The 27,237-nt window shown below is 39.7% G+C and overlaps 3 protein-coding genes across 3 annotated transcripts; all 3 read right to left on the minus strand.

Moving 5' to 3' along the window:
• Window positions 1–1,976: 1,976 nt before the first annotated feature.
• Window positions 1,977–4,431, minus strand: LOC110684080. Its single transcript, XM_021860480.1, has 3 exons — window positions 4,281–4,431; window positions 2,484–2,673; window positions 1,977–2,371 (listed from the first exon to the last, which is right to left on the minus strand). The coding sequence occupies exons 2-3, from the start codon at window positions 2,652–2,654 to the stop codon at window positions 2,300–2,302; spliced, it is 243 nt and encodes an 80-aa protein (XP_021716172.1). The 5' UTR covers window positions 2,655–2,673; window positions 4,281–4,431; the 3' UTR covers window positions 1,977–2,299.
• Window positions 4,432–6,864: 2,433 nt separating this feature from the next.
• On the minus strand, window positions 6,865–9,190 carry LOC110684457. The gene is made up of 3 exons (XM_021860914.1): window positions 8,227–9,190; window positions 7,738–8,175; window positions 6,865–7,583 (listed from the first exon to the last, which is right to left on the minus strand). The coding sequence occupies exons 1-3, from the start codon at window positions 9,188–9,190 to the stop codon at window positions 6,865–6,867; spliced, it is 2,121 nt and encodes a 706-aa protein (XP_021716606.1).
• Window positions 9,191–16,034: 6,844 nt separating this feature from the next.
• Window positions 16,035–18,212, minus strand: LOC110684081. The gene has a single exon (XM_021860481.1). The coding sequence runs from the start codon at window positions 17,138–17,140 to the stop codon at window positions 16,301–16,303; it is 840 nt and encodes a 279-aa protein (XP_021716173.1). The 5' UTR covers window positions 17,141–18,212; the 3' UTR covers window positions 16,035–16,300.
• Between the last annotated feature and the right edge of the window lie 9,025 nt (window positions 18,213–27,237).

The raw sequence follows: 27,237 nt of genomic DNA on the forward strand, positions 1-27,237 counted from the left end.
CCCAAAAGCACTAAATTAATCATGTTGCTCTTAGCTAGATCCATATATAGTCACACGCGCAACACAATTGTGCTGAAAGAGTCGCGTAGTGTGAGGTGCAAATTCCTCCATCAGCTCGTGCACATACAAGCAATTTGCTCAATGTTCATAAGGTGCCTCAGGAACACTAGGCTTTGTGTTTTCAGATCAGGTGCATCTTAAAGGTAGCCACATACAAGTGCATAATGTGTCATGATGGGCTATATATTGCAATAGGGATAGTAACACTAATTAATTAATTGATTACTACTATGTAAGAAGTATAAAAACATACTTCATTCGTATAGTGGAAATATAGATCAATAATTTAAAGCTATAAATTTGTAAGTTTTGACTCACAAATGTTGTAGATAGTTTTACCACTACAAATAATGCCACAATATGCAATATATAAGGTGTAGCACATAGTTTGATTTATTAAGAAATGATTTTAAGAATGACAAAAATAGGTAACTCTTAATTCTATATAATACCCCAATAAATTACTTTCACATAATATGAAATCTACTGAAATTTTTATGGTGTTAAGACCATGGACCACATTGAAGTTAGAGCATATTTCAAGTTTCAACTGATGTAATTTGAGCAGTTAGCCTTGCCAAGCAACTTTTTGATGGGATCCTATGTCACTACGTTTAAAGTTAGAAAATGATCTCTTTGCTAGCTTCATTTAATTCGAAGCCCTACTGCGTACATACATAAAGTTTCAAATTTTATATCACTGTGATAAAATGTTTGAAGCGGATAAAAAGGTAATAAGAAAATTATTTAAAAGTGTTTAAACGAGTAAAAAGGTAGTAAGAAAAATTATTTAAAAGTGTCTTTAGTGGAATTTGGTTCCACAACCTTTGTTTCTATTGAAGCAAGTATTGAAAAAGGTATGAAAATCCCGAATTGAAGCCTCGATTTTCATAGTGAGACTAATAGATTATGATAACATCTTATTATTGTTATAACTGATAGAGTATAAAACATATTCATGGGTCTCAACCATCAACTTAAGATTTTGGTTGAGTTGATCCTCTAACATGGTATCGGAGCCAGCGTGACACAAAGATCACGGGTTCGAATTATGAAATTATTGATCTAATTGCAGGAGAATAATGTAATTTGTAAATAGCTAAGTACATACGAATGCTTTGGCGAATATTGGAAATTTAGACAGATTTTAGGGCCTTGTTTGTCTAAATGAACCCTTCTCAACTAGTTCTAAGTTCTTCAACCTTAACCATAAAATAGGGCCTAAAGTTGGCCCATTAAGCACTGCTAACTAGTAGTCAGCGCCCACCACTGTAAATTGTTATTAAACCATTCGAGGTGTCAAATTCTCCTCGCTGAACATAATTCCTGTCCCGAGGTATTTCGTACTATAATGAAGAATTTAAAATGGAAAATTCTTGACTCCCTATTACTCAAATGGTAACATATGGATTGAATTTTCAGTAGCGTCGGATATATACTATGGCCCTGTTTTTTTGAGCTTTGAAGCAGAGTAGATTATTAATACTTAGCAGAGCAGAGAAAACCACAACAGTTCAAATTAATAGGACCTACTTGTATCATATTAACTCGGTAAACACTACCACAAGACTGAAATTACATTACCATACTTCCTCGGTAACGAGTATATGTCATGCATGAAGAAGTCCTAAGCCCCAGTTACCATGAAGGTCCTTCAAAAGATTATCCACAGTGTGATGTACCCTGTTTTCGACTTTGCTCCTGCCTATATAGTAAGGCTCCTAAGTTATACTCCAAAGTACTTTGACCTCCTAATCTTTTTCTGAGACTTATCTCAATTACAGTAGACACAGTGTCATCTCTACGAAGACCAGCAATAAATTATCATCTCGCCATAAAATCACTATCCCCTGGTCTGTTAGCCTATTAGAGTCAACAATGGGATTATGCAAGAACTAGAGTATTGCAATATTGCATTTGGGAAGATGGATGATACATGAGTTGAAGCATTTATTTCCAATAATAAGGATCAGCTGGCATATTATCATTCTACATAATATATGCTATCTTGTACACTCTAAAATAATAAAGGCGGTCTGATTAGTCCAGAAATCATCTGGATGGATGAATGTCAAACAAAAATGATAGCATGCCGGAGAATTTGGACAATCTTTCTGCAATAAAGCTTACATAATGCATATTGGTTCATCTTCCACAACGTGCTGATGTAAAGCTGCAGCAGTATAGTGTGATCTATCCGGAATTACAGGGGAAATAAATTCATTCTGCCAAAATAATACTACTTCCTTCCCCTATTAAGCCTCTGCAAGTGATAATTGATGCTTCCCCAAGGCTTTTTGTTCTTACCCGCCTGTAATATGAAGAATATTTGTCATCATACATCAGCATAAACATGATTGTAGCAACACAAAACTAGAAAAAGCTTGAAAAAAATTATATCAAAGCAAAGGTTTCACAATAACCTGAGCTTCCATGCACGTGCCCAGAAGTTGCTTTTGACGAACACATTTTTCATCATTGTTGTGGCAGAGACCTAAGCAATTAAGTAATGATATCATTTCCTTCATGCAAGGTTTCTGCAGAGAGCCAAATTTCTTTGGATTGATGCGTAATATACCAACCTTTCTCCCCATTCTGCTTCCCTAGCTTGGACTGCAGTTAACAAACAGCTACATTAGTCAAACTACTTGACAGTCTAGTATCACATCGAAGGAATTGAAGAAAAAGCTAATCAAAACTTGTAAAAAAAAAAATAGAGGTGAATTCATCACAAAAGGAACCAAAAAGTAGAGTAGCTATTAAATAAAATGGCAAAGAAAATAATAACCGTGCCCAAACTCGTCATAATTTTATAATTAGGAATTCAACACGGTCACACTAAATTATGGCTTGTACTAGCAGCGACTATTTTACTATTGATCCCTCATTTCAAGAGAGTTATCATGTAGAAACCATTCATAACATCAACTGCTAGTCTGCTAATTTAGGAGACATGACTACAATTTCCTTTGAAGCGAGTTTAAGTTTAAAACCCCTTCTGTTTAAGTACATAACCACACTGACCGACAAATGCAACATTGCATTTCAAAGCCAGCACAATACAAACATAATGAATGCAGAGATCCCCCCCCCCCTCTTCTCTCTCCTCTCCTCCAACCGCCCCAAAATCAACCACCAACAATGTGCTAGTAGTTGATCAAATTTGAACACAAATTAATTGATCAAATACTATATACCTACAGCATTTTCACTAAATTGTGAATAGTTTGAGAGGGAATGCATCAGAGCTAACAACAAATTAGCAAGCACACAATATGAACAAGAACAACAGACTATGAATCTCACCCTCTAAGAAATATACTGTTACAATGTTAATCTTACAACCTAACTAGGCTCCTCAAGTAAGTAGCTTAATGGAGCCCAGCAAAATTAATAAGAATAATAACTAAACCTAACTAGGCTCCTTAACAGCATCCATCCATGAATTCATAACTCGACAAAACACAACTTTTTGCTTCCCTCCAATGTTGTCACATTCATGATTCATCCTAACTCAAGAACAATGGACTATGAATCTCTCCCTTAATAAGATATGGGAGTAATAGACTGTTGCAACGTTAATCCAGTGAATCTCTCCTTAAGAAAATCCTGCTTCCCTCCAATATTATCACATTGTTTCATGATTCATCCCAGCTCAAGAAGCTAACACGATTCGAACATCATATTAACATCATACAAAAATACTTCCAATTTCCACAAAATAAACCTAAACTATCTCCCAAAATTTAAAAACATGAAGAAATTTCACCCTTCATCGGAGTACTTTTATCAAACAGATGGTGTGCATTCCTCACTAGGTTCACTACTTATGCCCACGAAAACATACTACCAACAAACGAAACGATTCAAATCATAATCAAGTTTCAGAATTTCTATAACAACTAGAAAATCCAAACACATCAGAAGATCAACTGAATCAATTTCTATGCATTTCAATAATTTCACAAAATGGAACCAAAAAAATACATTCAATTCCCAGATGTAAAAATTAAAACATTTCTGCGCAGAAATCTGTTATAATTGACTCAGAGTAAAAAATTAAATTCATAAACCCTATAAATCTTTAACCTTTAAATTCTTAGATCATAAATCATGAAATAAAAAAAAATAAAAAAATAAAAAAAAATAAATAAAAACTTCATTTTTACTCGATTATCTAAATCAAAAAATGAAAATTAAGTAAGAGGAGAGAGAAAAACCTGATTCCCGGCGATAGTGAAGCGAGGTGGTAGCGGCGCACAGTTGGGCGGAGCTTCGTCTGCAATTTTCTGGAAAATAGAAGAATGTTAGAAGAAAGGGGAAAAAGTCTTTGGGCTCAAATTGAGTTATTTTGGGCTTTTGTTTACCTGATAAAATGGGCCTTATTGTTATTGGATTGAACAGTTTGATACCTTTGGGCCCTATAAGATTAGCGCGATTAACGGCGTAATGAAGTATTTTTCGTACAGAAATTATTGATCATCATTAATTTAACAGCCTGCCATACTTTGTTGATTTGGGTCCACCTTGGTAATTGATTGCGAACAGCCCAATGTTGATATTGTTCTGTAACATTATCTTTATTGAGTTTAAGCTTAGTAATCATGGGCAGATCATAGAAATTTGAACTAATCCCTTAATCAGTAATTAGCCAGTCTAGTATAGTTAAATTTCATCTTTATTTTGTCGAGTGTAGACGAGAATTAGATCAAGTACATCAACACGTATGAGTAATTGAGTACGGACTACGGAGTAGTCAATATTATTGTTAGATACTCCGTATATTGAACAGCTATTGCTCCGTGATTTTGTATTGTTAGTTGTAACTTAGTAGTCATCAATATATCAACCAAAGTGCACATCATACACTCAATGCAGAGAATATTGTACATCGATAAGAGATTGATGACTTAAATCATGTGTTTAGTTAAATTTTCGAAAAAACTTTTTGCTTCATAATTAGAGGGCCAGCATTGCATGCGATAATTCCTACCAAAAGTAGCATATTTTCACCCAACCCAGCTGGCCTTAAGCACATTTTGGGGGTAAGACTTTGGCTATTTAGTAAATTGATTAGTTTGTTCAACATTATGGAGAAGAATTTTCTCACTCAACTAGTGTTATAACTGTTATTAGTGACTTGTGTTACCAACTTTATCGGAGGATCGGAAAATGAAGTGTATATATCCCTTTAAAATGAGCTGTCACGAAATGATTTTCCGTAGTTTCATTAGAGTGTAGAGTAGAGTATTTATACAAGAGATTAGGGCTCAAAAAATAGGCCCGTTAACTATACAATATAAACACTAATTATAGGCCCTAACACTCCCCCTCAAGTTGGAGCATGCAAATCACAAATGCCTAACTTGTCAAATAAATACATGAATTGACTTTTACTCAAAGCCTTGGTGAAAATATCCGCTAATTGGTCCGTTGTCTTCACATAAGACGGACTAATGATACCATCCTGAATCGCATCACGAAGATAATAACAATCAACCTCAATGTGCTTGGTACGCTCATGGAAAATTGGATTCTTCGCAATATACAAAGCAGATTGATTATCACAAAACAAACTCATAGCACGAGGATGGGAGACACCCAAACTCAGAAAAAGGAACTTTAACCATTTCAACTCATCAGTGGTTTTAGACATTGAGCGAAATTTGGCCTCTGAAGAAGACTTGGCCACAGTGTCTTGTTTCTTAGTCTTCCAAGATATAGGAGAAGCACCAAGAAACACCAACCAGCCAGAGATAGAACGGCGCGACAAGGGACAACCTGCCAATCTGAATCACACCAACCTGTAATATGTAAATCACAATCTGAACTCAAAAGGATTCCCTGACCCGGACATCCCTTCAAGTACCGCACTGTACGAAGAGCTGCTTCCCAATGGTCCTGTCGCGGTTCATGCATAAATTGAGACAAAATATGCACCGCGTATGCCAAATCCGGTCTAGTAAAAGACAAATAAATCAAACGGCCCACAAGCCGTCGGTACTGCTCTGGATCAGAAAAGAAAGAGGACTCTGATCTCGCCAGAGTATGATTCTGCTCAATAAGAGTACCTGCCGGACGAGCACCTAGCAAACCAGACTCTGCAATAATGTCAAGTGTATATTTCCGTTGACATAAAAATATGCCTTCCGGACTACGAGCAACCTCAACACCAAGAAAATACTTCAAAACACCCAAATCTTTCATATGAAAACAGTCACTCAAGTATGACTTGAATGTTGAAATCGCAAAAGAATCATTACCAGAAATTATCAAATCATCAACATACACCAGAACACTAAGTTGTATAGACCCAGATTGCAGAGTAAAGAGAGAATAGTCAGAGTACGATTGCACAAATCCGTACCTTTTCAGAGAGGCGACCAATTTAGAATACCAACAACGAGGTGCTTGTCGAAGACCATACAACGACTTCAGAAGACGACACACCATACCAGGTTGAGAGCCATGAAATCCAGGGGGAAGCTTCATATAAACTTCCTCATCAAGATCACCATGTAGAAATGCATTGTGGACATCCATCTGATGCAATTCCGAATTCTTTGCAGCAGCGACAGCAAGAAAAGCACGAACAGTGACCATTTTAGCAACGGGAGCAAAAGTCTCATTGTAATCAATACCCTCAACCTGATGATTACCAAAGATAACCAGACGAGCCTTCAATCTCTCGAGTGTGCCATCAGAATTAAGTTTGACCTTGTAAACCCATCGACACCCAAGAGCTTTCTTACCAGGAGGCAATTTTTCCATTACCCAAGTGCCATTTGTTTCTAATGCATCAATTTATGTTTGCATAGCCGCTTTCCACCCCTCATCCTGCATTGCCTCCTTGAAATTACGAGGCTCAACCATCGTATCAACAGCTGCAATAAATACACGGTGTCGCACAGAAAATTTATCACAATTCACAAAATATGCTAAAGGATAGGGAGTACCTGAGGAGCATGGAGTAGACGGTGAACCAGGAATGATAGATGGACTCGAAACAGAAATAGTATGTGCAACATAATCCCGATGCCAACTCGGGGGATGTCTATGTCGTTGACAACGATCAAGATCAAGAGATGATTCAGAGGAGAGACTCGGATCAGCAGCCTCCGAGGAAGAAGCAGTAGTAGAGGGCACAGAAGGTGCAGTAGTGTGAGGAGCATGGGGGGTAGCACATGTAGTGGTAGCGGCATCACAAGCGGTGGCAGGGGTGCTCGGTGCGTGTGTTGACTTGGGGTCAATAGAGGATCCACCGACCTCCAACACATTTTCCAAATCATCCAAAAAATCATGATCAACTACCACATTGTCATGTGACACACCCTCGGTACCCACATTAGCATCAAGAGAGTCACTAGTAGACACAAAGGGGAATTCATTCTCATAGAACTTGACATCACGTGAGACAAAAATTTCACCAGTTTCAAAATCATATAACTTCCAACCCTTCTTGCCATGAGGATAACCCACAAACACACATTTCCTACTCCTAAGAGCAAATTTGTCACCCTTAGCTTTTTGATTATGAGCGAAGCAAAGACACCCGAAAACACGTAATGTATCAAAAATCAGGTTGTTTGCCAAAAAGCATTTCATGTGGAGTTTTCTTATCAAGTAAAAGAGAAGGAGTGCGATTAATAACATAAACCGCCCCAAGAATACACTCACCCCACAAATCAATTGGCAAATTGCCTTGAAACATCAATGCTCTACCAACATTCAATATATGTTGGTGTTTACGCTCTACCCGACCATTTTGTTGAGGATTACCGACACAAGAGGTTTGAAAGAGAATGTCATGTTCATCAAAATAGGGAAGCATGTGTTTGAATTCAGTTCCATTATCACTCCGTACACACTTAACAGTAACATCAAATTGATTTTTAACCATAGCAAAGAAAGAACAGAAAGAAGAATAAACTTCAGTTTTATCATTCAGCAAATAAACCCAAACACCTCTTGAAAAATCATCTACTATAGTTAAAAAATAATGAGCACCACAAGTAGAAGCCTTCTTATACGGTCCCCACAAATCACAATGTATCATTTCAAGAATACGACTAGCACGACTATCACTATCAGGAAAAATGGCTCGGGTTTGTTTTGCTAGAGGACAAATTTCACATGCTTTATGTTAACACTTAGGAGCAGAACTACCTCGAATAGCAGGAATCAATTTGACAATTTTCTCCGATGGATGCCCCAAACGACGATGCCACAACTCGAATGTAGAAATGTCCGGACCCGTGAGAGCACATACTTTTGGGAGACGCCGGAAATAATATAGTCCATCTATCCGTTCACCGCCTCCAATTAAGCTCCCCGAGGATTGATCATGTATAGCACAAAGAGAATTAGTGAATCGGACAAAGCAATTAGAGTCATCAATCAACTTAGACACAGAAATCAAGTTGCAATTCAATTGCGGAACAAATAGAATATGTTCGAGAGTAATGCCATCCGCCAAGACAACACGACCCTCTTTAGTAGCCATGGCCTTAGCACCATCGGGAAGACCAACGGGACAAGAGATAATAGAATGAGCATCTTGTAAAAAATTGTCATTGCCGGTAACATGATGGGATGCGCCGGTGTCAATAATCCATGAGAATGATAGAGAATCACTAGCCATAGAACTCGTAGGAGGATCAAACACACCCAAGATAGAAGAGGCATTAGTAGTAGTAGTAGGCAACCGAGGAAGGGCAGCAGCAATAGGGGTAGCAGCGGCCGCGGGGTGGGATCGCGGGATATCCCCGCGGCCTGGCAGAACAACCTGTGGTGTACCAGCACCCGCGGGACAGAGTCGCGGGATTTCCCCACGACCTGGCAGAGCACGCGACAGAGAAACAGCAGGCACCGCGGCTGGCAGATGGTGCGAAGTAGGAACGACAGAACTAGGCATCACCGGAGAAGATGATCGCCGCTTAGACCCATATTTGTCCAGCCACCACTCGGGTAGGCCGCGGACGAGAAAACAGCCAGCAATATCATGTCCCAAGCGATTGCAGTGGGTGCAATGTAATTGGGACTTAGCGTGTCGCAATAATTCAGTACAGTAGAGAGTGGGCTTACGGTTTGGAGTAGTAAAAGAAGACATAGGATTGTTGTCATTCACCATGAGTGAACAAGAAGAAGTAGTAGAGAAGAATGTGAAGCTATGCACACCACAGCAACGCAACCAAAGAAAGAAACCCAATATGCAATGTAGAACAGGAAGGAGAAATCGAATTGGGGAAAACCCAAAATTTCAGAAATTGATTGGGGAACAACCTAATTGATTGATTGATCAAATTGATTGGAAGAAGAAAAATTTCAGAAATTGATTGTAGAGATTAGAATAGAAATTAATTTAGGGATTAGAGTTTAGAAAATAGAAATTGATTTTAGGGATTAGAATGATTTTGGCTCCGATACCATGTCACGAAATGATTTTCCATAGTTTCATTAGAGTGTAGAGTAGAGTATTTATACAAGAGATTAGGGCTCAAGAAATAGACCTGTTAACTATACAATATAAACACTAATTATAGGCCCTAACATGAGCATTGTAAGATTCGACCTTTGGCCTCTTGTTTGTAGTTAAAAACTGTAATATAAGTCAACTTACTATAGTATCCTATTGTAACTCATCCAATATATTTGGAAAATATTATGTACGAATGTTACGGAGTAATAATTATTTCAATAGATACGAGATAATATGCATATAATATGGAGTATAATTTATTTGTAAAATAAAGATATAATAAGGCTTACAGAGTTAGGGCAAATCATAGTCACATCTAAAATTTGGGTGACAATTTATACTCTATTAATACGAGTACCATGCTATGCTTCATAGTAAATCATTTTTGTCGACTACAGTAGTTAGTTGTACCAGTCTTAAGTCAATGTACAAATTACGATTTGTATATATAATTCTCTAATTGGTGGATACCTCAATCTATAGTACATATATATGCCTCCCCTTAATTACCTGACACATTTAAGCAGTTAATTAACTACTTCGTACTTTGTATAATCCAACTTTGGACAATTCGACATTTTATATTGCTAATCCTAGTTAGTTCGGCTGTCACCCAGTCATCAATTGATGTTGACTTGTAATCAGTAATATTAATTTATAATTTTATTCTACCTACTACACTACTAATTTGAGATTGGGATTGACAGTGTAACACTTGACGAACTTGGTTATGTTAGCATGTTTAATATAATTGTATATTTGTATTTGACTCTAATAATCCAAAACCTCTAGAATTAGCATTACAAATATACAAACAAAAGCATTCTCGAGCTGACAACATGCCACTTCTAAACTATGACTCTATAAGGATTTTTTTTTTTTTTTAAGTTCATCCTATTTCGGCAATCTCATTTAGTGAATTTCTATGTCCTAATTCATCTAGGAAAAGAAAATAAGAAAATTTATTATCAGTAAAACAATCAATATCTCAATGATAATGTGTTTAATTCATGTAGTTATATAAACCTGTACACAAACTATAATAACATGACCCAAGTTTTGTATGGCGAAGTATATGGGGTGCGAAGTCTATTTTGCTCGATGGGCTGAAATGGCGGGTTGGGGATGGTGAGAGCATCAACGTTTGGGATGAAGCTTGGCTCCCGGGTGACAGCGTGACTGTAGTGCCTACTCCGAATTTGACGAGTCTGGCAGACCTTGTTGTGGCAAATTTGATTGACAAAGATGCAGGAGAGTGGAATTGGGATGTGATTAATGCTCTTTTTACCCCTGAAGATGCGAACCTGATTCGTAGCATCCCATTGAGCAAAAGGCTACCTACTGATGTCAGATATTGGTGGCCATCGAATGATGGGATATACTCTACGAAATCAGGATATTGGCTTGGTAAATTGGGTCATATCCGTGGTTGGGAGCAACACTATGGGGCTGATTTTGATGTTCTATGGAGGCTAGTTTGGGGTATGAATGGGCCGCCTAAATTATGACAGGCATGTACGAGAAAATGGGGTGTGTGGATTGTGCAATGGTGCTCAAGAGACTATTTGTCACGCTATCTTTGAATGCGCGAATGTACGCCAAATCTGGAATCCTTCACCTTTCCATAGTCTGCTGTGTGACGCTCCTATGACAAATTTTGGTGAAATGCTTCTTTGGGTGAGTACCAGATTAAACAAGGATGAGCTGCTGTCGTTTAGTGCTATGGCGTGGGCTGCCTGGTCATATAGAAACTCTGTGATCTTTAACAACCCTTGGAGTTGTGTTGTGAATGGCACTTTAGGCTTTATGAAATTGGTCGGTGAATACAAGAAGTATAATGCTGCTGTGAGCTGTGTACGAGGGAGTGGAGTTCAATCCCGTAGCAGCTGGCAGGTACCAAACGTGGGTTGTGTGAAGATTAATACAGATGCAGCAATGCTGGCTGGGATTGGGGTGGGTCTAGGGGCTGTTGTGCGTGATGATGCTGGGCAGATTATGGCTATTGGTGTGAAGCGTTGCAATGGTGAGTTTCCTGTGAAGCTGGCAGAAGCTATGGCAGCCAGGTGGGGTTTGCACATTGCTAATTTAATGGGTTGTGATAAGGTGGAATTGGAAGGAGATGCTAGCATTGTGTTCAATGCTATCAGACAGCAGAAGCGCGGCAGATCCCCTTTTGATCTTGTGATTGAGGATATATTGGATGCTGGCAGAAATCTTATTAGTTTTAGTGCTTATCATGTTAAGCGTAGTGGCAACAGCGAGCAGCGAGATTGGCTCCCCCCAGTGGGTCGGAGTATGTAATTTTTAACTCTTTTCCCCAAGGTATCACTGCCTTGGCGAATCTTGATTTGCTTTGATTAATAAATTGCCATTCCCGATTGCCGTTCAAAAAATAAAAATAAAAAATTGATATGTCCTCTCAAATAGGATTGTCTTTATGAATTTTGAGGATACTCACAACAATCAGAACTCACAAATCATAATTCATGCAAAGATAAAGAGACACTAATAGCTTTATATCCAAGTATACAATATTTGTAGAACTATATTAGGAAAAGATTAAATCAACTAATCAAGTGTTGGCCTAATGGTTAGAAAATAATCTTACAACTTTAAAATTGAAAATATCCTAACTAGACAGACTTTGAGGATGGAGATCCATTTACCCTGGTATCCTCTTTCTCCCCCCTCCCACGCCTCCACTCTCAAAGCACCTAACCGTGCTTTTATTCTAGCTAGGTTGATCTGATCTAAGGAAGGTTGCGATTAGTAAGACAATTAGGCATTATTTGTTCAAACCTCCTTTAATTTGTCTCTTATATGCACATAAACTGTGCGAGTAACTTGAGCCTCAAACTCAAATACACCTACAACATGTATTGTTCCTATCACTAAACTTAAACTTATGCAAAATTCTTGATCATCAAGTCATTGCCTAAATAAATAAAACAAAGGATTGAATTTAAATTATTTTGAGTTGTACACCAACTTTAGCTCCCGTTTGGAGTATTTAATTATGTGTCATCTCTTTCATAAAGTTGAAAGTGTTGGAACTTTATCCATAGAGCTGGCAAAAAGTCGTGTAGTTTCGTGTTCGTGTTCATTATCGTGTCAATTTCGTGTTATTCCTAAAATCTATCAAAAACTATGTAAAATGTAAGATAATTACATAATTTAATTAGTTTATCTAAATGGATCGTGTTAATTTCGAGTAGACTTTGTGTTTTTTCCCAGTAATTTCGTATTTGTGCATGCCGGTTTCGATCATGTTGTCATGTCGTGTCAGATTATTGCCTCCCCTATTTACACAAAGGTGTATAATAATTCAAAGTGATTGAATGATTTATGAGAACAATTAATTTGGATGAATAATTTGTGAATTCCATGGTTCAACCCATTCCCAATAAACTCAGAACCTCTTGAATAAATCATTAAATTGTATTGCAGCAAAGTGCACCAATTTAAAGTTTTCGTTATTGTTGTAGGCCACAAAATAAAGTACCCCCCACATAATTTAATTTGAATTTTAATTGCAGAAAATAGAAAGTATTTCCAACCAAAAAGACAAACTGAAATTGGCTGATTTAAATTAAATTCTAATTTTGTTTGAAATTGCATTAAAAAAAAAAAAAAAGGTGATAAAAATAATTAAGAGAAAGTACCCTAAAACAATATAGTCCCTACATATAGTTAGCCAAACAAAGGGTTATCTACTCTAGGTAGTTAAATTTTTATAAGAACAGAACACAAAATAGATTGACCCTACATTACTTCCCAAGTGTAAAGTGTTGGACCACTCTGTAACTCTCATTGTTCTATTCTCTCAGTCTTCCACACTCACATGCACTCATGTTCTCACCCTACCCATACTTACATTAGTCCCCTGATCATATCATTATGTTTTAAATTTTAATACTTGCTTAATTTATATGCATATATGTAATAATGTAAGTTATAGCTAGATATATCTAATGCACTATATAGTATGCATTAATTAACGATCCTGCCATTTGAAGATAATAATTCTCATGGTCGTAACACAACATTTCATTTACTTCACGACTCATGTGCTACACATAACAACGTAATTTGTATTACGTGTTGTCTTATCTGAAATATGAGAAATAAATATCGTGGTTACATTTCGTTTACTTCACGACTCATGTGTTACACATAACAACGTAATTTGTATTATGTGTTGTCTTATCTGAAATATGAGAAATAAATATCGTGGTTAAGACGTTATATTTGTTTCGTCGTAGTTAAGACGCCTAGGGAAGGTCTTTCATAAGACATAAGAGTACCAACAATCGATAAAGTTTGTAAAGTCCTAGACCCGCTCTTCATTTTACTTCTCTAAGGAGTATGCATAAAAGGACAGCATATAAATGAATGAATGTATGATACAGATAAACGTGAATGGTCCAAAGTCATTCAAATTTGAAAATAAACAAGAAAAGGCAGAAGAGGATAGTTGAAGTTGAAGGTGGGGCATAACCCTTTAAATTGGGGAAGATAACTTCAAAAGTCGCGTGAAACTAGTGACATGTCTTCGGATTTAGGTGAAATCCCTCTAATTTTATTTGCCACCCATAAACATCAACTTCCTACTTTGTCATATTATCATTTCTTTTCAATTTTAATTAAGGTGACAAAGACGCCAACTTTTATTTAATTATAAATTTATTTTTCATACTCACATAATCAAAATAAATATTCAAGGCGCCACTTCTTGAACTCTTTTTATCTTTTTAAATTAGTGACCGTTCTTACCAAATTAGTTCTAAATTCACTCCCCACATTGTTCTACAACTTTTGACCCAAGCATTATTACAAATTCACTTTCAATATAATTTAAAACAAAAAAATATAAATAATTTAAGTAAACAGTTCATACTTATTAGGCTCCAACATCAGAATGATGACTAAAATTAAGATGATGACTCATTAATTAACTCATCTAGTAATTAAGTTTAAAATATCATGTGTTACACGGATCAACACTTATAAGTGTTTTACATGGAACATATCTATTAAGGGCATGGCAAAATATAAAATTCCTTTAATTAGTTACCGTATTATCTAAACAAATCCACATAAAAGACACACACACTATTTTGTGTACTCATAAAGTTCCAAGGTAACTCTAAGCCAACTTTTCTTGTGTGTACTAGTACTAGACTACTAGTGTATTCACAGCTATTTAATGAGAAAATGAGCATGAGTTAAGTATGATTTCAACTAACTCTAGAAATAAGGTAAACAACTTCGAAATTATGACAGCAGCATATATCTACTGCCAAAAATCTTCTTATCTACTAGGATAGAATGTATGGCAGCTTTTCAGTTGACCTAAAACAAAGATTCTTCCAAACGATGAACAATTTAAACGTGGGTGCTAAAAAGGCGGATATTTTGTATAAGAGCTTTCTTTTTCTGTTTTATAAGGTTTAATCTATACCTTACAAACTTGTAGAAGAAGGGTTTTATTCAATATATTTCTATCTTATTCACTTTTTTCTTTGCCCTAAATTTTATACAAAAACAGCTGCTTTAACAAGAGGAAATTGTGCATCAAGAGAACAATTCTTGGTGTATTTTCCTACAATAATTGCGTGTCAAATCGATCATTATGCACATGCTTTGTTTGGACTGTTTCATTCATACCAATATATTACACTATACACAATTTGGCTACATCTACAAACACTAATCAATCACTAGTATCAAGAATTAGAGTGTAAATCTAAGCATATTATAGTTAGTGTCATTAGGAAGAAGCATCTTAACAACTTTTAAATTCAAACATTATGACAATCATATCAACTATGATCAAACTCTTGCTTATAGAACTTCAAAACATTGTACAACTCCAAGGAAATCTTGCCCACTCTTCCCTTAGGTCTTTTAATTTCAAACTTGTCTCCTATTTCGTTAAGAAAGCACCAAAATTTTCTTGGATAACGCCCAAAAAATTTGCCACTACATACCAATTTCAAAGAGTGGTCGAAAATGAAAACATATCTAGTTTAACATTGTACAACTCCGAGTAAATCTTGCCCATTCTTTCGCAAACTCATTTGATTGCAAAAATTGTCTCCTATTAGCCAAGAAAACACCAACATCTCTCTTTCTAACGCCCAAATACCAAAATTTTTGCCACTATAGACTTGTATATCAATAAACTGATTTTGAAGAGTTGTCGATCATACCTCGATGTTAGAAGTACACTCTCATAGATAATGTCATTACAACTCCGTGCATTCTGGTTCTAGTTGCACTTGGGATTGTACAAGAGTTTGACAAATTAAAAGAAATTCTCGAACCATGGACAATTAAAGCAGTGTCAAGAATATAAATTAAAAGCATATATAGTACTCCGTACTTTGTATTTACTTATTTACACATGAAATTGTACATCTAATACAACCAATTTTGCTATAACAGAACAATTTTCCCAATTAACATGCAGGAAAATAAAACATTGTGTCAACTATTTGAACAAAAACACACTGAAATAGCAGTAGTATCAGAATCTCTGTTTCAGGAAATCCCAAAACTCTTCCATATTGATTGGATAACAAGGAGGTTATCTTACAGGAATCCTTTTTTTTTTTCTCCTAATAAATTAAGAAACAGAATCTCCAAAAAAATAAAAACCAAAAATAAAAAGGAAGAAAAAAAAAGGCTTAATTAATTAATTAAGTAATTCACACTATCACTAATTTCTTCTTAACAAGATCTAATAATTCAAACAGAGTGTTATTTTTGAAGTACCTGAGAAGTGCAATGAATCTCCTTCTCTTCTTCTTCATCTGAGTGGTAATTTGAAGGAAGTGAATTCTCCAAAATAACCTCCTGAAAAATCCCACTTTTTTGTGCTTCTTCAACCAACCTTCTATACAATTTCTCCTCAGCATCTCTCAAAAACTTAAACTTAGGAGGTGGAGAAGATCTCAACCTATTAATTTCAGCTTCAACAACAGTTGCTGAAGTTTCAAACAACGGGTTGTTGTAGTTATTATTATTGGTTGACAACAGCAACTTTGATTTTGGAGAAGATGATGACATTGGACTTAGATTATTATAAGGTGTATGCGTTTCAATGGCCATGATTAAATCACTCAAACTCCTTGTTCTTGATCCTTTTCTACTAGCCTTTGATTTCCCATCTTCAGACTCTAAATCTTCCTTTGTTTCTTCCTTAATTGTGAACAAGAATCTTGGATGCCCTGCTAACCGAACGATGTCTGAGTCCACACCTTCTTCCCCTAGAGCCTTTAGTAGGAGATCTTTTCGGGTTTCTAAACCCATTTCAATATCTCCTTCAGTGTTTTCAGCAACGTTGTTGTTGCTTGAATTTGGGTTTACAACTGTGTTGTTGATTGTTGTGGGTTTATCCCAACAAAAGAGGTAGAACATCTCTTTTGCATGATTACTGTAATCCTGCTGAATTCTGTTGTTGCTGCTGTTGTTGTTTGTGTTGCTCGTAATTCTCTGCTTCTTCCACCATAGTAGATAGTAAAGCTCTGCAACAAGTGCTAATAGTAAGCAACCAAATACTATACTTAACACTATCCCTAAACCACTCAAAATTGTCATCTTTGTGTTTCTCTCTCCAAATAAATCAACACCACCTTAGAAATATGGAAGAATTGATTGAATTATCAACTGGGTATTCTTTGTTTTTGTGTAAAGATCACATCTTTAGTACAAAGAATCAAGCTTTTAATTTCTTTCCCAGGAAAAAAAAAAAGTGAACCGAAAGCCTATTTCTTTCAGATTGTCATATTCACCACCTGTTCGATGAAATGCCTCAATGAAAAAAAAAAAAAAAAAGAAGAGAAGAGCTTTTCTTTTCAGCTAATGAAAGATTCCCATTGCTTATTGTAGGCGGGTGAGCAGCGAGAATGAGAAGGTATTTTTGGTTCAAGGAAAAAAAGAATTTGGGAATTTTGGAATAATATGGAAATTTTGTTTAAGAGGAGTAAAAATCTTTTCTTACCTTAAAAGCCTACAAATACAATGCATGTTTGGAGTAAAATTCAACTTTTTAAATTTAGGAGAGAGAAAATGTTGTAGAACAGAAGTTTGGGAAATATTTGAGTCCAAAAAGAGGCAGCTCACATGGGTTAAGCAAAAGCGTGTGTCAAAAACTTGCAAGAATTTAATTTTAAAAATTAAAAAAGTTTAAGGAAACTAAACTAACAGAAAATAAAAATAAAAATGGTTTATACAAGTAAGAAAATAAAAAATTAAGGGGGAACAAAGGTGATTAACTGGTAATCACTAATAAGTAATCACAGAAGGTTGACAGCAGGGAAGAAATTGATTGAATAACCCATGCGAGGAGGGTGATTAGAAGTAATGTTACAAGACAAAAAACACACTGACCCATTTTTCCCTCTATTCTGTTGTGTACTTGGCTGGCTTTATTATGTTTTTGTTTTTTTTTGATGGAATTATGGTTTTATGTCATCTTCAAATTGAAGCACTTTTACAATTGTAGGGTATGCCGGATTTTCGGCTTGATTAGGATCGACCATTGGCTGAACCCATTAGCTACTTCTCGTGCTAAATTTTTTTTAAGAGTGCTTTTCGTGCTTTTTAATGTGGCTTAAATCCAACAAAATAACATATACGAAGTACAATATATGTCAAGTTGTGATGTGCATTTTCATATTGAGTCGTGTTTTGTCAAGAATTGACCACATATAATGTCATCTTTACTTATATGTCAAGTTGTGATGTGCATTTTCATGTTGGATCGTGTTTTGTCAAGAATTGACCGCATATAATGTCATCTTTACTTTTGTCTAATAAGTATATAAATTAAACTTCATTCAATTCAAAGTACTTGCACCATTTACTTATTTGTCGTCTCTAATACACTAGTTTGGCCATAAACATGTTTAATTATGCATTGGTAAAAATATTACTATATTTTAAACCTATGTTAAGGATTCAAACAATAACAAATTTGACTATGCTATCTATCTCTATATTGAGACTTTGCGATCAAAGTATTTAAATTTTTTTTATCAAAATAGAAATGGAGCAATTTTTGGAATCAATGAAAGTAGTATAAAGGTAGTATAAAACCAAAAAAAAAAAAAAAGGGGTAGCATTATAGAGGTTGTAGACCCAAACCATTGATCGAAATTCAACTAAGTAATCATTCAATATACTGTCACTTACTCACTTAACATAATTTCTTTATAAATCACCAAGAGACAGTATTTAGAAATCACCATATTACCATCAGTCCCACTCCAGTAGAGATATCCTTTGATATTATTTAAGGTGTGTTATAGTGCTAAGCTTCTACTACCAAAAATAATGTTACATACTGTTTCGGTTGAAAACAATGGGACCTTGCCGAAGGTCCGTTGAAATGGAGAAGACTGGATTCGATCCAAGTTGTGTTGGGCCGAAGGTTTCCTGCACAGTGAACACACGTAAACTAGCCTCGGGGGTGTTTCCGAGGAAGGCCCCTCCGATGCTAAAGTCAGTATAATGTGTAAAAGGAAGACACTATGCAAGAGAGTTTGTAGCTTGAGGCTTTTGTGGAATATTTCTGAATGCAAGAATGAGCATACGAATTGGAATATGACTCTCCCCTTGAATGTGTTAATATGAGGGCTTTTATACCTCATCATACTTGGAGAGGTTGGGCTTTAGCCCAATTGGCTTACTTTGTGGGCTGACTTTTGACTTTTGAGCAATTGGAGAGTTGAACCTTGACCTTGGGCTTTTAATTGGATCATTTAGTGCTCAGGCCCAATTTTGACTAAATTGGACCCAAACAACTTGCCCCCCAGACCCGATTTGGAAGAATGACGGGTCGGGTTTGATTTAACTCAGAAAAGGAGGGAAGTAAATGATTTAATTGATCCAAAAATTTGAATTTAAACCGTAATTAATGAGATAACAACGGTTAATGATTTGCGGAAGTTGGACGGATAATGGGCGGTTTAATCACAAGACATGTGTTTAATGGTTACTTAGTGGGTACTTAAGAGAAATTAAAGCACAGACTCTTCGTATCCCGTACCTGGAGATATAAACAGAGGCGCGTCATTCTCCTCACTTATTCACCAACACAAACCCAGAATTCTTCGAGAGAGAAACCAAGAACCCGCATCAAAACTTCGCAAATTCCCCCGAGCATTGAGCTTAGAAACTGAGACTTGCCACTACGAACTCGTAAATCGGCAACTTTCGCTTCAGATTAAGGTAAATTCCTTTGATTTCAGTTTATTTTTCTTCGAATTCGAACTCCTTCCCCTTTTCTTTCGACTTTTCTCTTCGAAATAATCCATGGCAAGAGGAGTTAGAGGTAGAGCCCGTGCTCCAAGAAGAGCAAGGCCGATTCCCGATCCTAGGAATAGGATTGGGACCTGGAATGGTCAAAGGCCGGAGTCTGACCCTGCTGAAGGGATTAGGGCGACTCCCCTTTCCTCGGCTCCTCCTCAAAGAACGGATGAGCCGAGTGCTTCTGGACTGGACGATGAAATTCCCGCTGTCCTTTGGGATATCCTCCCTGGGTTTTCAGAGTGGGAGAATGCCGAAGTCGCTTCGGCCATGATAAAGAACCGCCCCTACTCATGGTGGGTAGAGAACGCCGATCAATATCGATTTGCTGAGCAAATTGAGTTGCACTACGGCATTTTTGAAGCTGATGGATATTGGTGCCGAATGCCCTCAGCATCCGATAGAATCCATCGTCCACCCCCGGGGTATGTGGGGGTGTACACGAGACAGCTTCAGTATGGGCTGAGGTTCCCTTTGGACGTTTTCGTCCGAGACTTGCTGATCCATTACAACATTTCCCTATGTCAGCTAACCCCCACCAGCATCCGAAGGGTGATGACATACTTATGGGTCTGCAAGTTCTTCAAATACGTGCCGAACCTGCACTGCTTCAGAAAGCTCCATCGGCTAGTGCCAAATATTCAGAGTGGGCACGGAAGCCATGGTTCTGGGTGGTATCGGATTGAGTCCCGGCCCCAATACTTGACCATGTGGCCAAATGACTCTTCAGACAAGGACTGGAGAGGTCAATGGATTTGGGTTAGGGCACCCATAGATCCGGGCCACCCTTGCGTCTTCAGCGCTCCCCGGTACTTAGCTGAGCCTGATCCCGAAATGGGAAGTCTAGGTCCCCCCGCAGATAACGGGGCGGATCCGAACCTGGATCAGCAACATATCTTCGGCAAGCTGCCGAACCCGGGGGGGAGTGGTCGAATGCAGCATATCCCGGAGACTTGGCTCCCCGATACGCATTACGTTTTCCAAGAGAATATGCTAGCAGCTGTTGGCCTCAGCCGAAAGTTTAAGGATGGTAAGCTTCTTCGGCTGGGGCCGAGGCTTTTAACTACCTCTTTTTCTTCTCTCGCTTTGCTTTTTTATGCTGTGCCAACATATCTGAGCTAAACTTTTTCCCTTTCCTTTTTTCAGAGCGGGACGAGACCAACGTTGGTATTAACTACACTCGTCTTGGTGTTAACCGAGAGCGAGTTGTAACTGAACGGGCCCCGTCTATCACTGAGCCGAGGCATAGGGAAGTTCATCTGGACTCTTCCCACTTCCAAATTGAGGCTGTTGCTCTGTATCAGAGGCAGAAGCCTTGGTGGAAGAAGAGAGACCCTTGGTTTCAGCTGCTGAACGAAGAAGCTGAAGCTGCCCGCACAGCCGAAGAGGTTGCACGGGTACTTGAGGCTTGCGAAGGAGGAGAAGGGTCCTCCAGAGCTGCTGAAGCCGAAGCTGCAGCTAGAGCAGCTGAAGAAGACGAGGCTTTGCTGAAAACCTCGGTGAGCTTTCAGACAACTTTTTTCTTTTCTTCTTTTTTTTTTTTTTTTTTTTTTTTTTTTTTTTACTCACATTCTTCTTCCCCCTGTCTGTTACAGTCTGAAGAGAGTAACAGACACAGAGAAGGCAAAGCTCCTGTTCGTCCCGAAGACCAAATACAAGAGTCTTCAGACTCAGATATGGACGAGCAGCCCCTTCTGAAAAGGCGCCGAAGGATGGCCATCATCGGCCCTCATGACTTTCAGCAGAGGCCGATGACCATCGGCGTCGCAATAAGGGAACCTGAGGAAGGCAATGGATCGCCGAGGGTTCCCCAGCCAACACCCCAATCTCCTCAAAAGACCCCTCCGCCACCTCCTGAGATGGAGGTGGATCAGAGAACTCCCGAACCTAAGGGAGGGGTCCAAGAAGAAATCAAGGAGAGTGCTGCTGAGCACGAAAATAAAGATGCCGTGATGTCAAGTGCTGAAGGCTTCACGACAGATATCGCAAGAGAGGTTGAGGCTTTCGTCCTCACCCCTGAAGAAGAGGAGGTCATAGTACTTGACTCCTCTGAGAAGGACGATGCTGAGACAACCAAGGCTAATCAAGCTCCATCGTCGTCCTTCCCTTCTTTCCAGACTCTGCATTCTGGAGAAATGGGTTTCTCGGCCCCCCGAATTCCAATCCCAGATCACATCTGGGACCTCATATGGGGTCAAAACCGAGAAGGAGCTGCAGCCTACTTCGGCAATTTTGCTGGCATGTCCGAAGTAGACAGGGCAAGGATCTGGTCGCTGAAGGCCACTGCTGGGATGGGCGAATCCAGTAGATCAGTTCCTGACCCAGCCAGGTCTAACCAACTGCTGATGATGCAGGTAATTTTCCTTCATTTCCTCCGAAATTCAGCTCTATTTTTTTCTTATTACTTATTTTTTTTTTGTCTTCCTGTTTTCAGTTCGTGCACAATCAGACTCTCACTGTAGAGCTGATAGATACCCTACAAGATAGGGTAGACGCTGCTGTGCACGAAAGGAAGGTGGCTGAAGAGGAAGTTAAGCTTGCTAAGCTGAAGCAAGCAGCAGCTGAAGAGAAGCAGCAGGAGGTTGAGGAGTACGGTAAAAAAGCTGCCGAAGCTCTGAAAACCTTCTGCGATGCTATGGAGATGGAGGTTTTTCCCCCACTGATGGAAGGGGAAAAATTCCTCCAGGAGCATATGGGAGTGGACGTCTCCAAATTCAAGGCTGCTATTGAGAGCCGAATTCAAGAAGGAACTGCTGCACAAGCTGAAGTGCAGCGGCGTCTAGAGGCTCTTGAAGCCAGCCGAATGGCTGCTGAAGAATTGCTCCTGGCCAAAGACGTCCAACTCTCAGAGGCTGCTGCTGCTGCTGAAGCTCAAAGAGCTAAATTCCAAAAGGCTGAGGATCAATTGCTGATCCAGAAAGTTGAAGTGGCCCAGGCCCAGACAAAGGCTTTCCAAATTCAGCAAGAGCTGAATGAGCTGAGAGGTTCCTCCTCCCAAGTCGCTGATGAGCTGAAGAAATCCAAGGAAGACTTGGAGGAGACCCAGAAGAAGCTGGCTGATGCTGAGGCTTTACTCAATGTCCGTGTATATACCCAAGAGGAATATGAGATGGGTTTCAGAAACGGATTCCGAGTATGCCGAAGAGTCTGCCTTCATGCTGAGCCGAAACTGGACTGGTCTAAATGTGCTGAGTGGGTCCAGAATCCCGAAGACCCTCACATGAAGTATGCAACTCCAGCTGAAGCTGAAATTCTTAAGGCTGAGGAAGCCGAAGAGGAAGCTGAAAGACTGGAGTTGGAAGCTGAGCAGAGGGAAAGGGAGGCTCGGCAAAGTGCAAAGCCCGCCTCTTCTGCTGCTGGGGCTGAGGCCACCATGGGACTCAACGCTGATCAGTCTGATCCCCCGGCTGAAGCATAGGAACTCGGGCAGTCGTCTTCAGAATCTTGCGGTTCATCATGTGCTTAACTTTAGACTTGCCGCTTTCTGAGTTTTTTGCCTTGTTTTTTGCTTTAGCTTGCCTTGTCGTACAGCAGTTTTATTTTTTTGCTTATGTACGTATTTCGGCAGCTGTTATTTTCCGCTTGTGGGCGGCTGCCGATACTGAATTATTGAACTTGTAGCTCAATTTTTTTTCTTCAGTTGCTTTATTTTTGAATGCTTTACTGTTTCTTTTCTTCAACTCTGCCGGACATAGCTGCACTGCGTGCTTCTTGCCCCCACAGAAATTGAAGTATGACTTTAGTTGAATAAGCAATTTCTGAACTTCTTCAAAATGGATATCCGAAACACAGGGCCAACTGAAGGCAATGCTTCTGGGATACAAGTCTTACTGAAGATTGACTGTCTGAAAGTTGGATATCCGAAACACAGGGCCAACTGAAGGCAATGCTTGGGATATTAGCTTTCTGGGACTAACCTCTTTAGAACAAGTCTTACTGAAATTTGACTTCAGCTGAAAGACCAGCGTTCTTAAAGAAGACGCATATCCGAAACACAGGGCCAACTTAAGGCAATGTTTCGGATAATGGCTCTCTGGGATACAAGGCTCAGTTAAGGCAATATCCCAGAATTGTCCATGGACTCATGTCTTTGGAGAACAGGTCTTACTGATGTTTGATTTCAGCTGAAAGACCAGTGTTCTTTAAAAAGACTGAGTTTTGTAAGCCATCTGAAACCCAGTTACCCGAAGGCGAAGGTTTCAGACGAGGCTGATTTAAAAAGGCTGTTATCCTTGATTTTCTGTCTATCTTTGAAAAATGGATACCCGAAACACAGGGCCAACTTAAGGCAATGTTTCGGATAATGGCTCTCTGGGATACAAGGCTCAGTTAAGGCAATATCCCAGAATTGTCCATGGACTCATGTCTTTGGAGAACAAGTCTTACTGAAGTTTGACTTCAGCTGAAAGACCAGTGTTCTTTAAAAAGACTGAGTTTTGTAAGCCATCTGAAACCCAGTTACCCGAAGGCGAAGGTTTCAGACGAGGCTGATTTAAAAATTTTCAACTGTTGCTGTTATCCTTGATTTTCTGTCTATCTTTGAAAAATGGATACCCGAAACACAGGGCCAACTTAAGGCAATGTTTCGGATAATGGCTCTCTGGGATACAAGGCTCAGTTAAGGCAATATCCCAGAATTGTCCATGGACTCATGTCTTTGGAGAACAAGTCTTACTGAAGTTTGACTTCAGCTGAAAGACCGGTGTTCTTTAAAAAGACAGGTTTTGTCAGCAATCTGAAACCCAGTTACCCGAAGGCGAAGGCTTCAGACGAGGCTGAATAAAAAAACCCTCAAAGAGTAGATAGAACAAAGAAAATTTTGAAAGGATAAAAAGTTGTAAATTTTATATAAATGGCGGCTCCAAGGCCTGTCATTAGTTCAAAATGTACTTACAAAGATTGTTCTGCCCCGAAGGGTTTACACATGGTATTTTTTCAGTACATCAGCATTCCAGTGATTCTTCAACTCAGTTCCATCCAACTGCCGAAGTCGGTATGTCCCTGGCTGAAGCTCATCATAAATTTCATAAGGTCCCTCCCATGTAGCTGAGAGCTTCCCATGGATTCGGCCTTTCTGAACTGCAGCAGCATTCCGAAGGACAAGATCCCCAATTTTGAGAGGCCTTGCATGGACCCTTCGGTTATGGGAGATGAGGTCTGAACTTATCCCGGGCATATCAGCTGCCGAGAAAGCAAACACATCTCTGTTATCCCGCAGGAGCTGAATAAGTTCACAACGGGTGTTAGGATCAAGGTCCATCCCGATTGTTACACATTTCTCAGCATCTCCTTCGGCCAACTGGACTCTTCAGATCCTGGTCTGCTGCCAATGTCAGCAGGTGTCCCAGTCTTTGTGTTCTTCGGCTGGCTCTCTGAGTCTTTCGGCTCAGATGAAGAGTCAACCTTTTCCCTTTCGGGACCTTTTTCTCTGGGCACTGATCCTTGGGCCGAAGCACTTAGGCCTTTCGGCTTTTTTGTGCTTGGCTCTCTTTCTTTTTCTTTCTCCTCCTCATCCTTGTCGTTATCTGGGCGACTACTGGATGGCTTGAGGTAGTTGCACCTTCGGGCGTCCTTCTGGTTGCCCTGTATCCTTTCGGGGAAGCCGGCGTCTGAGACATAAATCATCAGCTGATGATAAGTTGAGACGACCCCTTGGATCTCGTGAATTATGGGTCTCCCCAAAATCACGTTGTACACTGAAGGAGCGTCGATGACCAAAAACTCAATCATGACGTTCCGGGCTGCCTCATCGCAACCGATGGTGACAGGAAGTGTCACCTTCCCATCTGGATAAGTTGAAGCCCCATTGAACCCGGATACCGGATAGGGTACCGGCGTAAGGTGCTTGGGCTTCAGCTTAATTTGGTTGTAGGCCTTTCGGAACAGAATGTTTGCTCCGCTGCCACCGTCAACAAGGACCTTACTGACGTCGTGGTTGGCCACCGTGGCGATGATCACCAACGGATCCTCGTGAGGAAACGTAATCCCCCGGCAGTCGGCGGCTGTGAACGTCATGTTCGGCACCGGCGACTGGGGAGATTGAATGTCAGCGTTGTTCACCTGGTGAGTCAAAGCTCTAAGGTGACGCTTGTGCTCCCTCCGAGAGTATATTCCTCCCGAGATAACATTGATCGGAGGGAATTTCCCCTCCGGTTTTTTACTGTTTTTCCGAGGGAAATCAAGGTCCTGCCGAGGGTCCTTTGCTAACCTTTCGGATTCTTTTTTCTCGCGGTGATCCGCGATGTATTTTTTCAAGTATCCCTTCCGGACCATGTCTTCTATCTGGTCCTTCAGCTGGATACACTCCTCAGTGTTGTGGCCCGAAGAATCGTGGAACTCACACCACTGATTTTTATTTTTTCGCTGATACCACTCTGGGAGTGGTCTCGGCTTTCGGTAACTCTGCTCCTCCTTCGTCACACTGTAAATTTTGGCGCGTGGAAGAGAGAGCGGAGTGTAGGACTCATATCTGCCTATGTATGAGGCAAACCTGTCCTTCTTTAGGTCGCTGGCCGAAGATGGCTCCGAGGCCTTTGATTTTCCCTTTGCCTTATGGCCTTGGCCTTCAGACAAGGGTATTTGCCTCTGTTTCCCTCCCCCGGATTGAGGTTGGGTTTTTGCTTTATTCCATTCTTCGGCTCGGATGAACTTATCCGAAGCACTAAGAGCTTTCTCCAAGGTCTGCGGGGTATGCATGACCATAAAGTCTAGGAATTTTCCTGGCTGAAGGCCATTCTGCATTGCAAAAACAGCTAGCCCCTGGTCCAGCTGGGAGACGCTTGATGACTCGTTACTGAAACGGGTCAGGTAGTCTCGGAGGCTTTCGGTTTCCCCCTGTTGCAGACCCATGAGCTCTGCGGTAGTCTTTTCTCGGCGGTTTGCCGTGGAAAACTTGCTCCTGAACTTGGAGGACAGATCATCCCAACCTGTTATGGAGCCTTGCCTTACTCCCTTGGAGATCCACGCTTGCGCGACCCCCTTGAGAGTGGTTGGGAAATATTTGCACCAAGTCGCCTCGGATCTGGGGCAAAGATGCATATGAGTCTCATACGAGGCCACGTGGTCCTTCGGATCCGTGGTCCCGTCATATGTGATATGCGACGGTATTTTAACCGTGGGTACGCGCTCTTCCAGTATCCATTGCTCGAATGGTGAACTAGCGGGAAGCATAATGGCCTTGCCCTTGTTCCTGGCCGAAGGGACCGCGCTCCGCCCTCTTAGAGAGGTAGGAGTGGTTTTCGTCCCTGGCTGGGAAGTCTGGGCCTCGGCTGCAGGGAACGAGAGGCGACTACGCACGCTCGGTTCCTGGCCGCCGAGTCGGTCAAGGACGCTTCTGCGAGCAGTCTCGGGTTCCCGGCGAGTAGATTCTGGCCGAGAAGCTGAGC

This window comes from Chenopodium quinoa, unplaced genomic scaffold (assembly GCF_001683475.1).
Source record: "Chenopodium quinoa cultivar QQ74 unplaced genomic scaffold, ASM168347v1, whole genome shotgun sequence".
Lineage (NCBI taxonomy): Eukaryota > Viridiplantae > Streptophyta > Magnoliopsida > Caryophyllales > Amaranthaceae > Chenopodium > Chenopodium quinoa.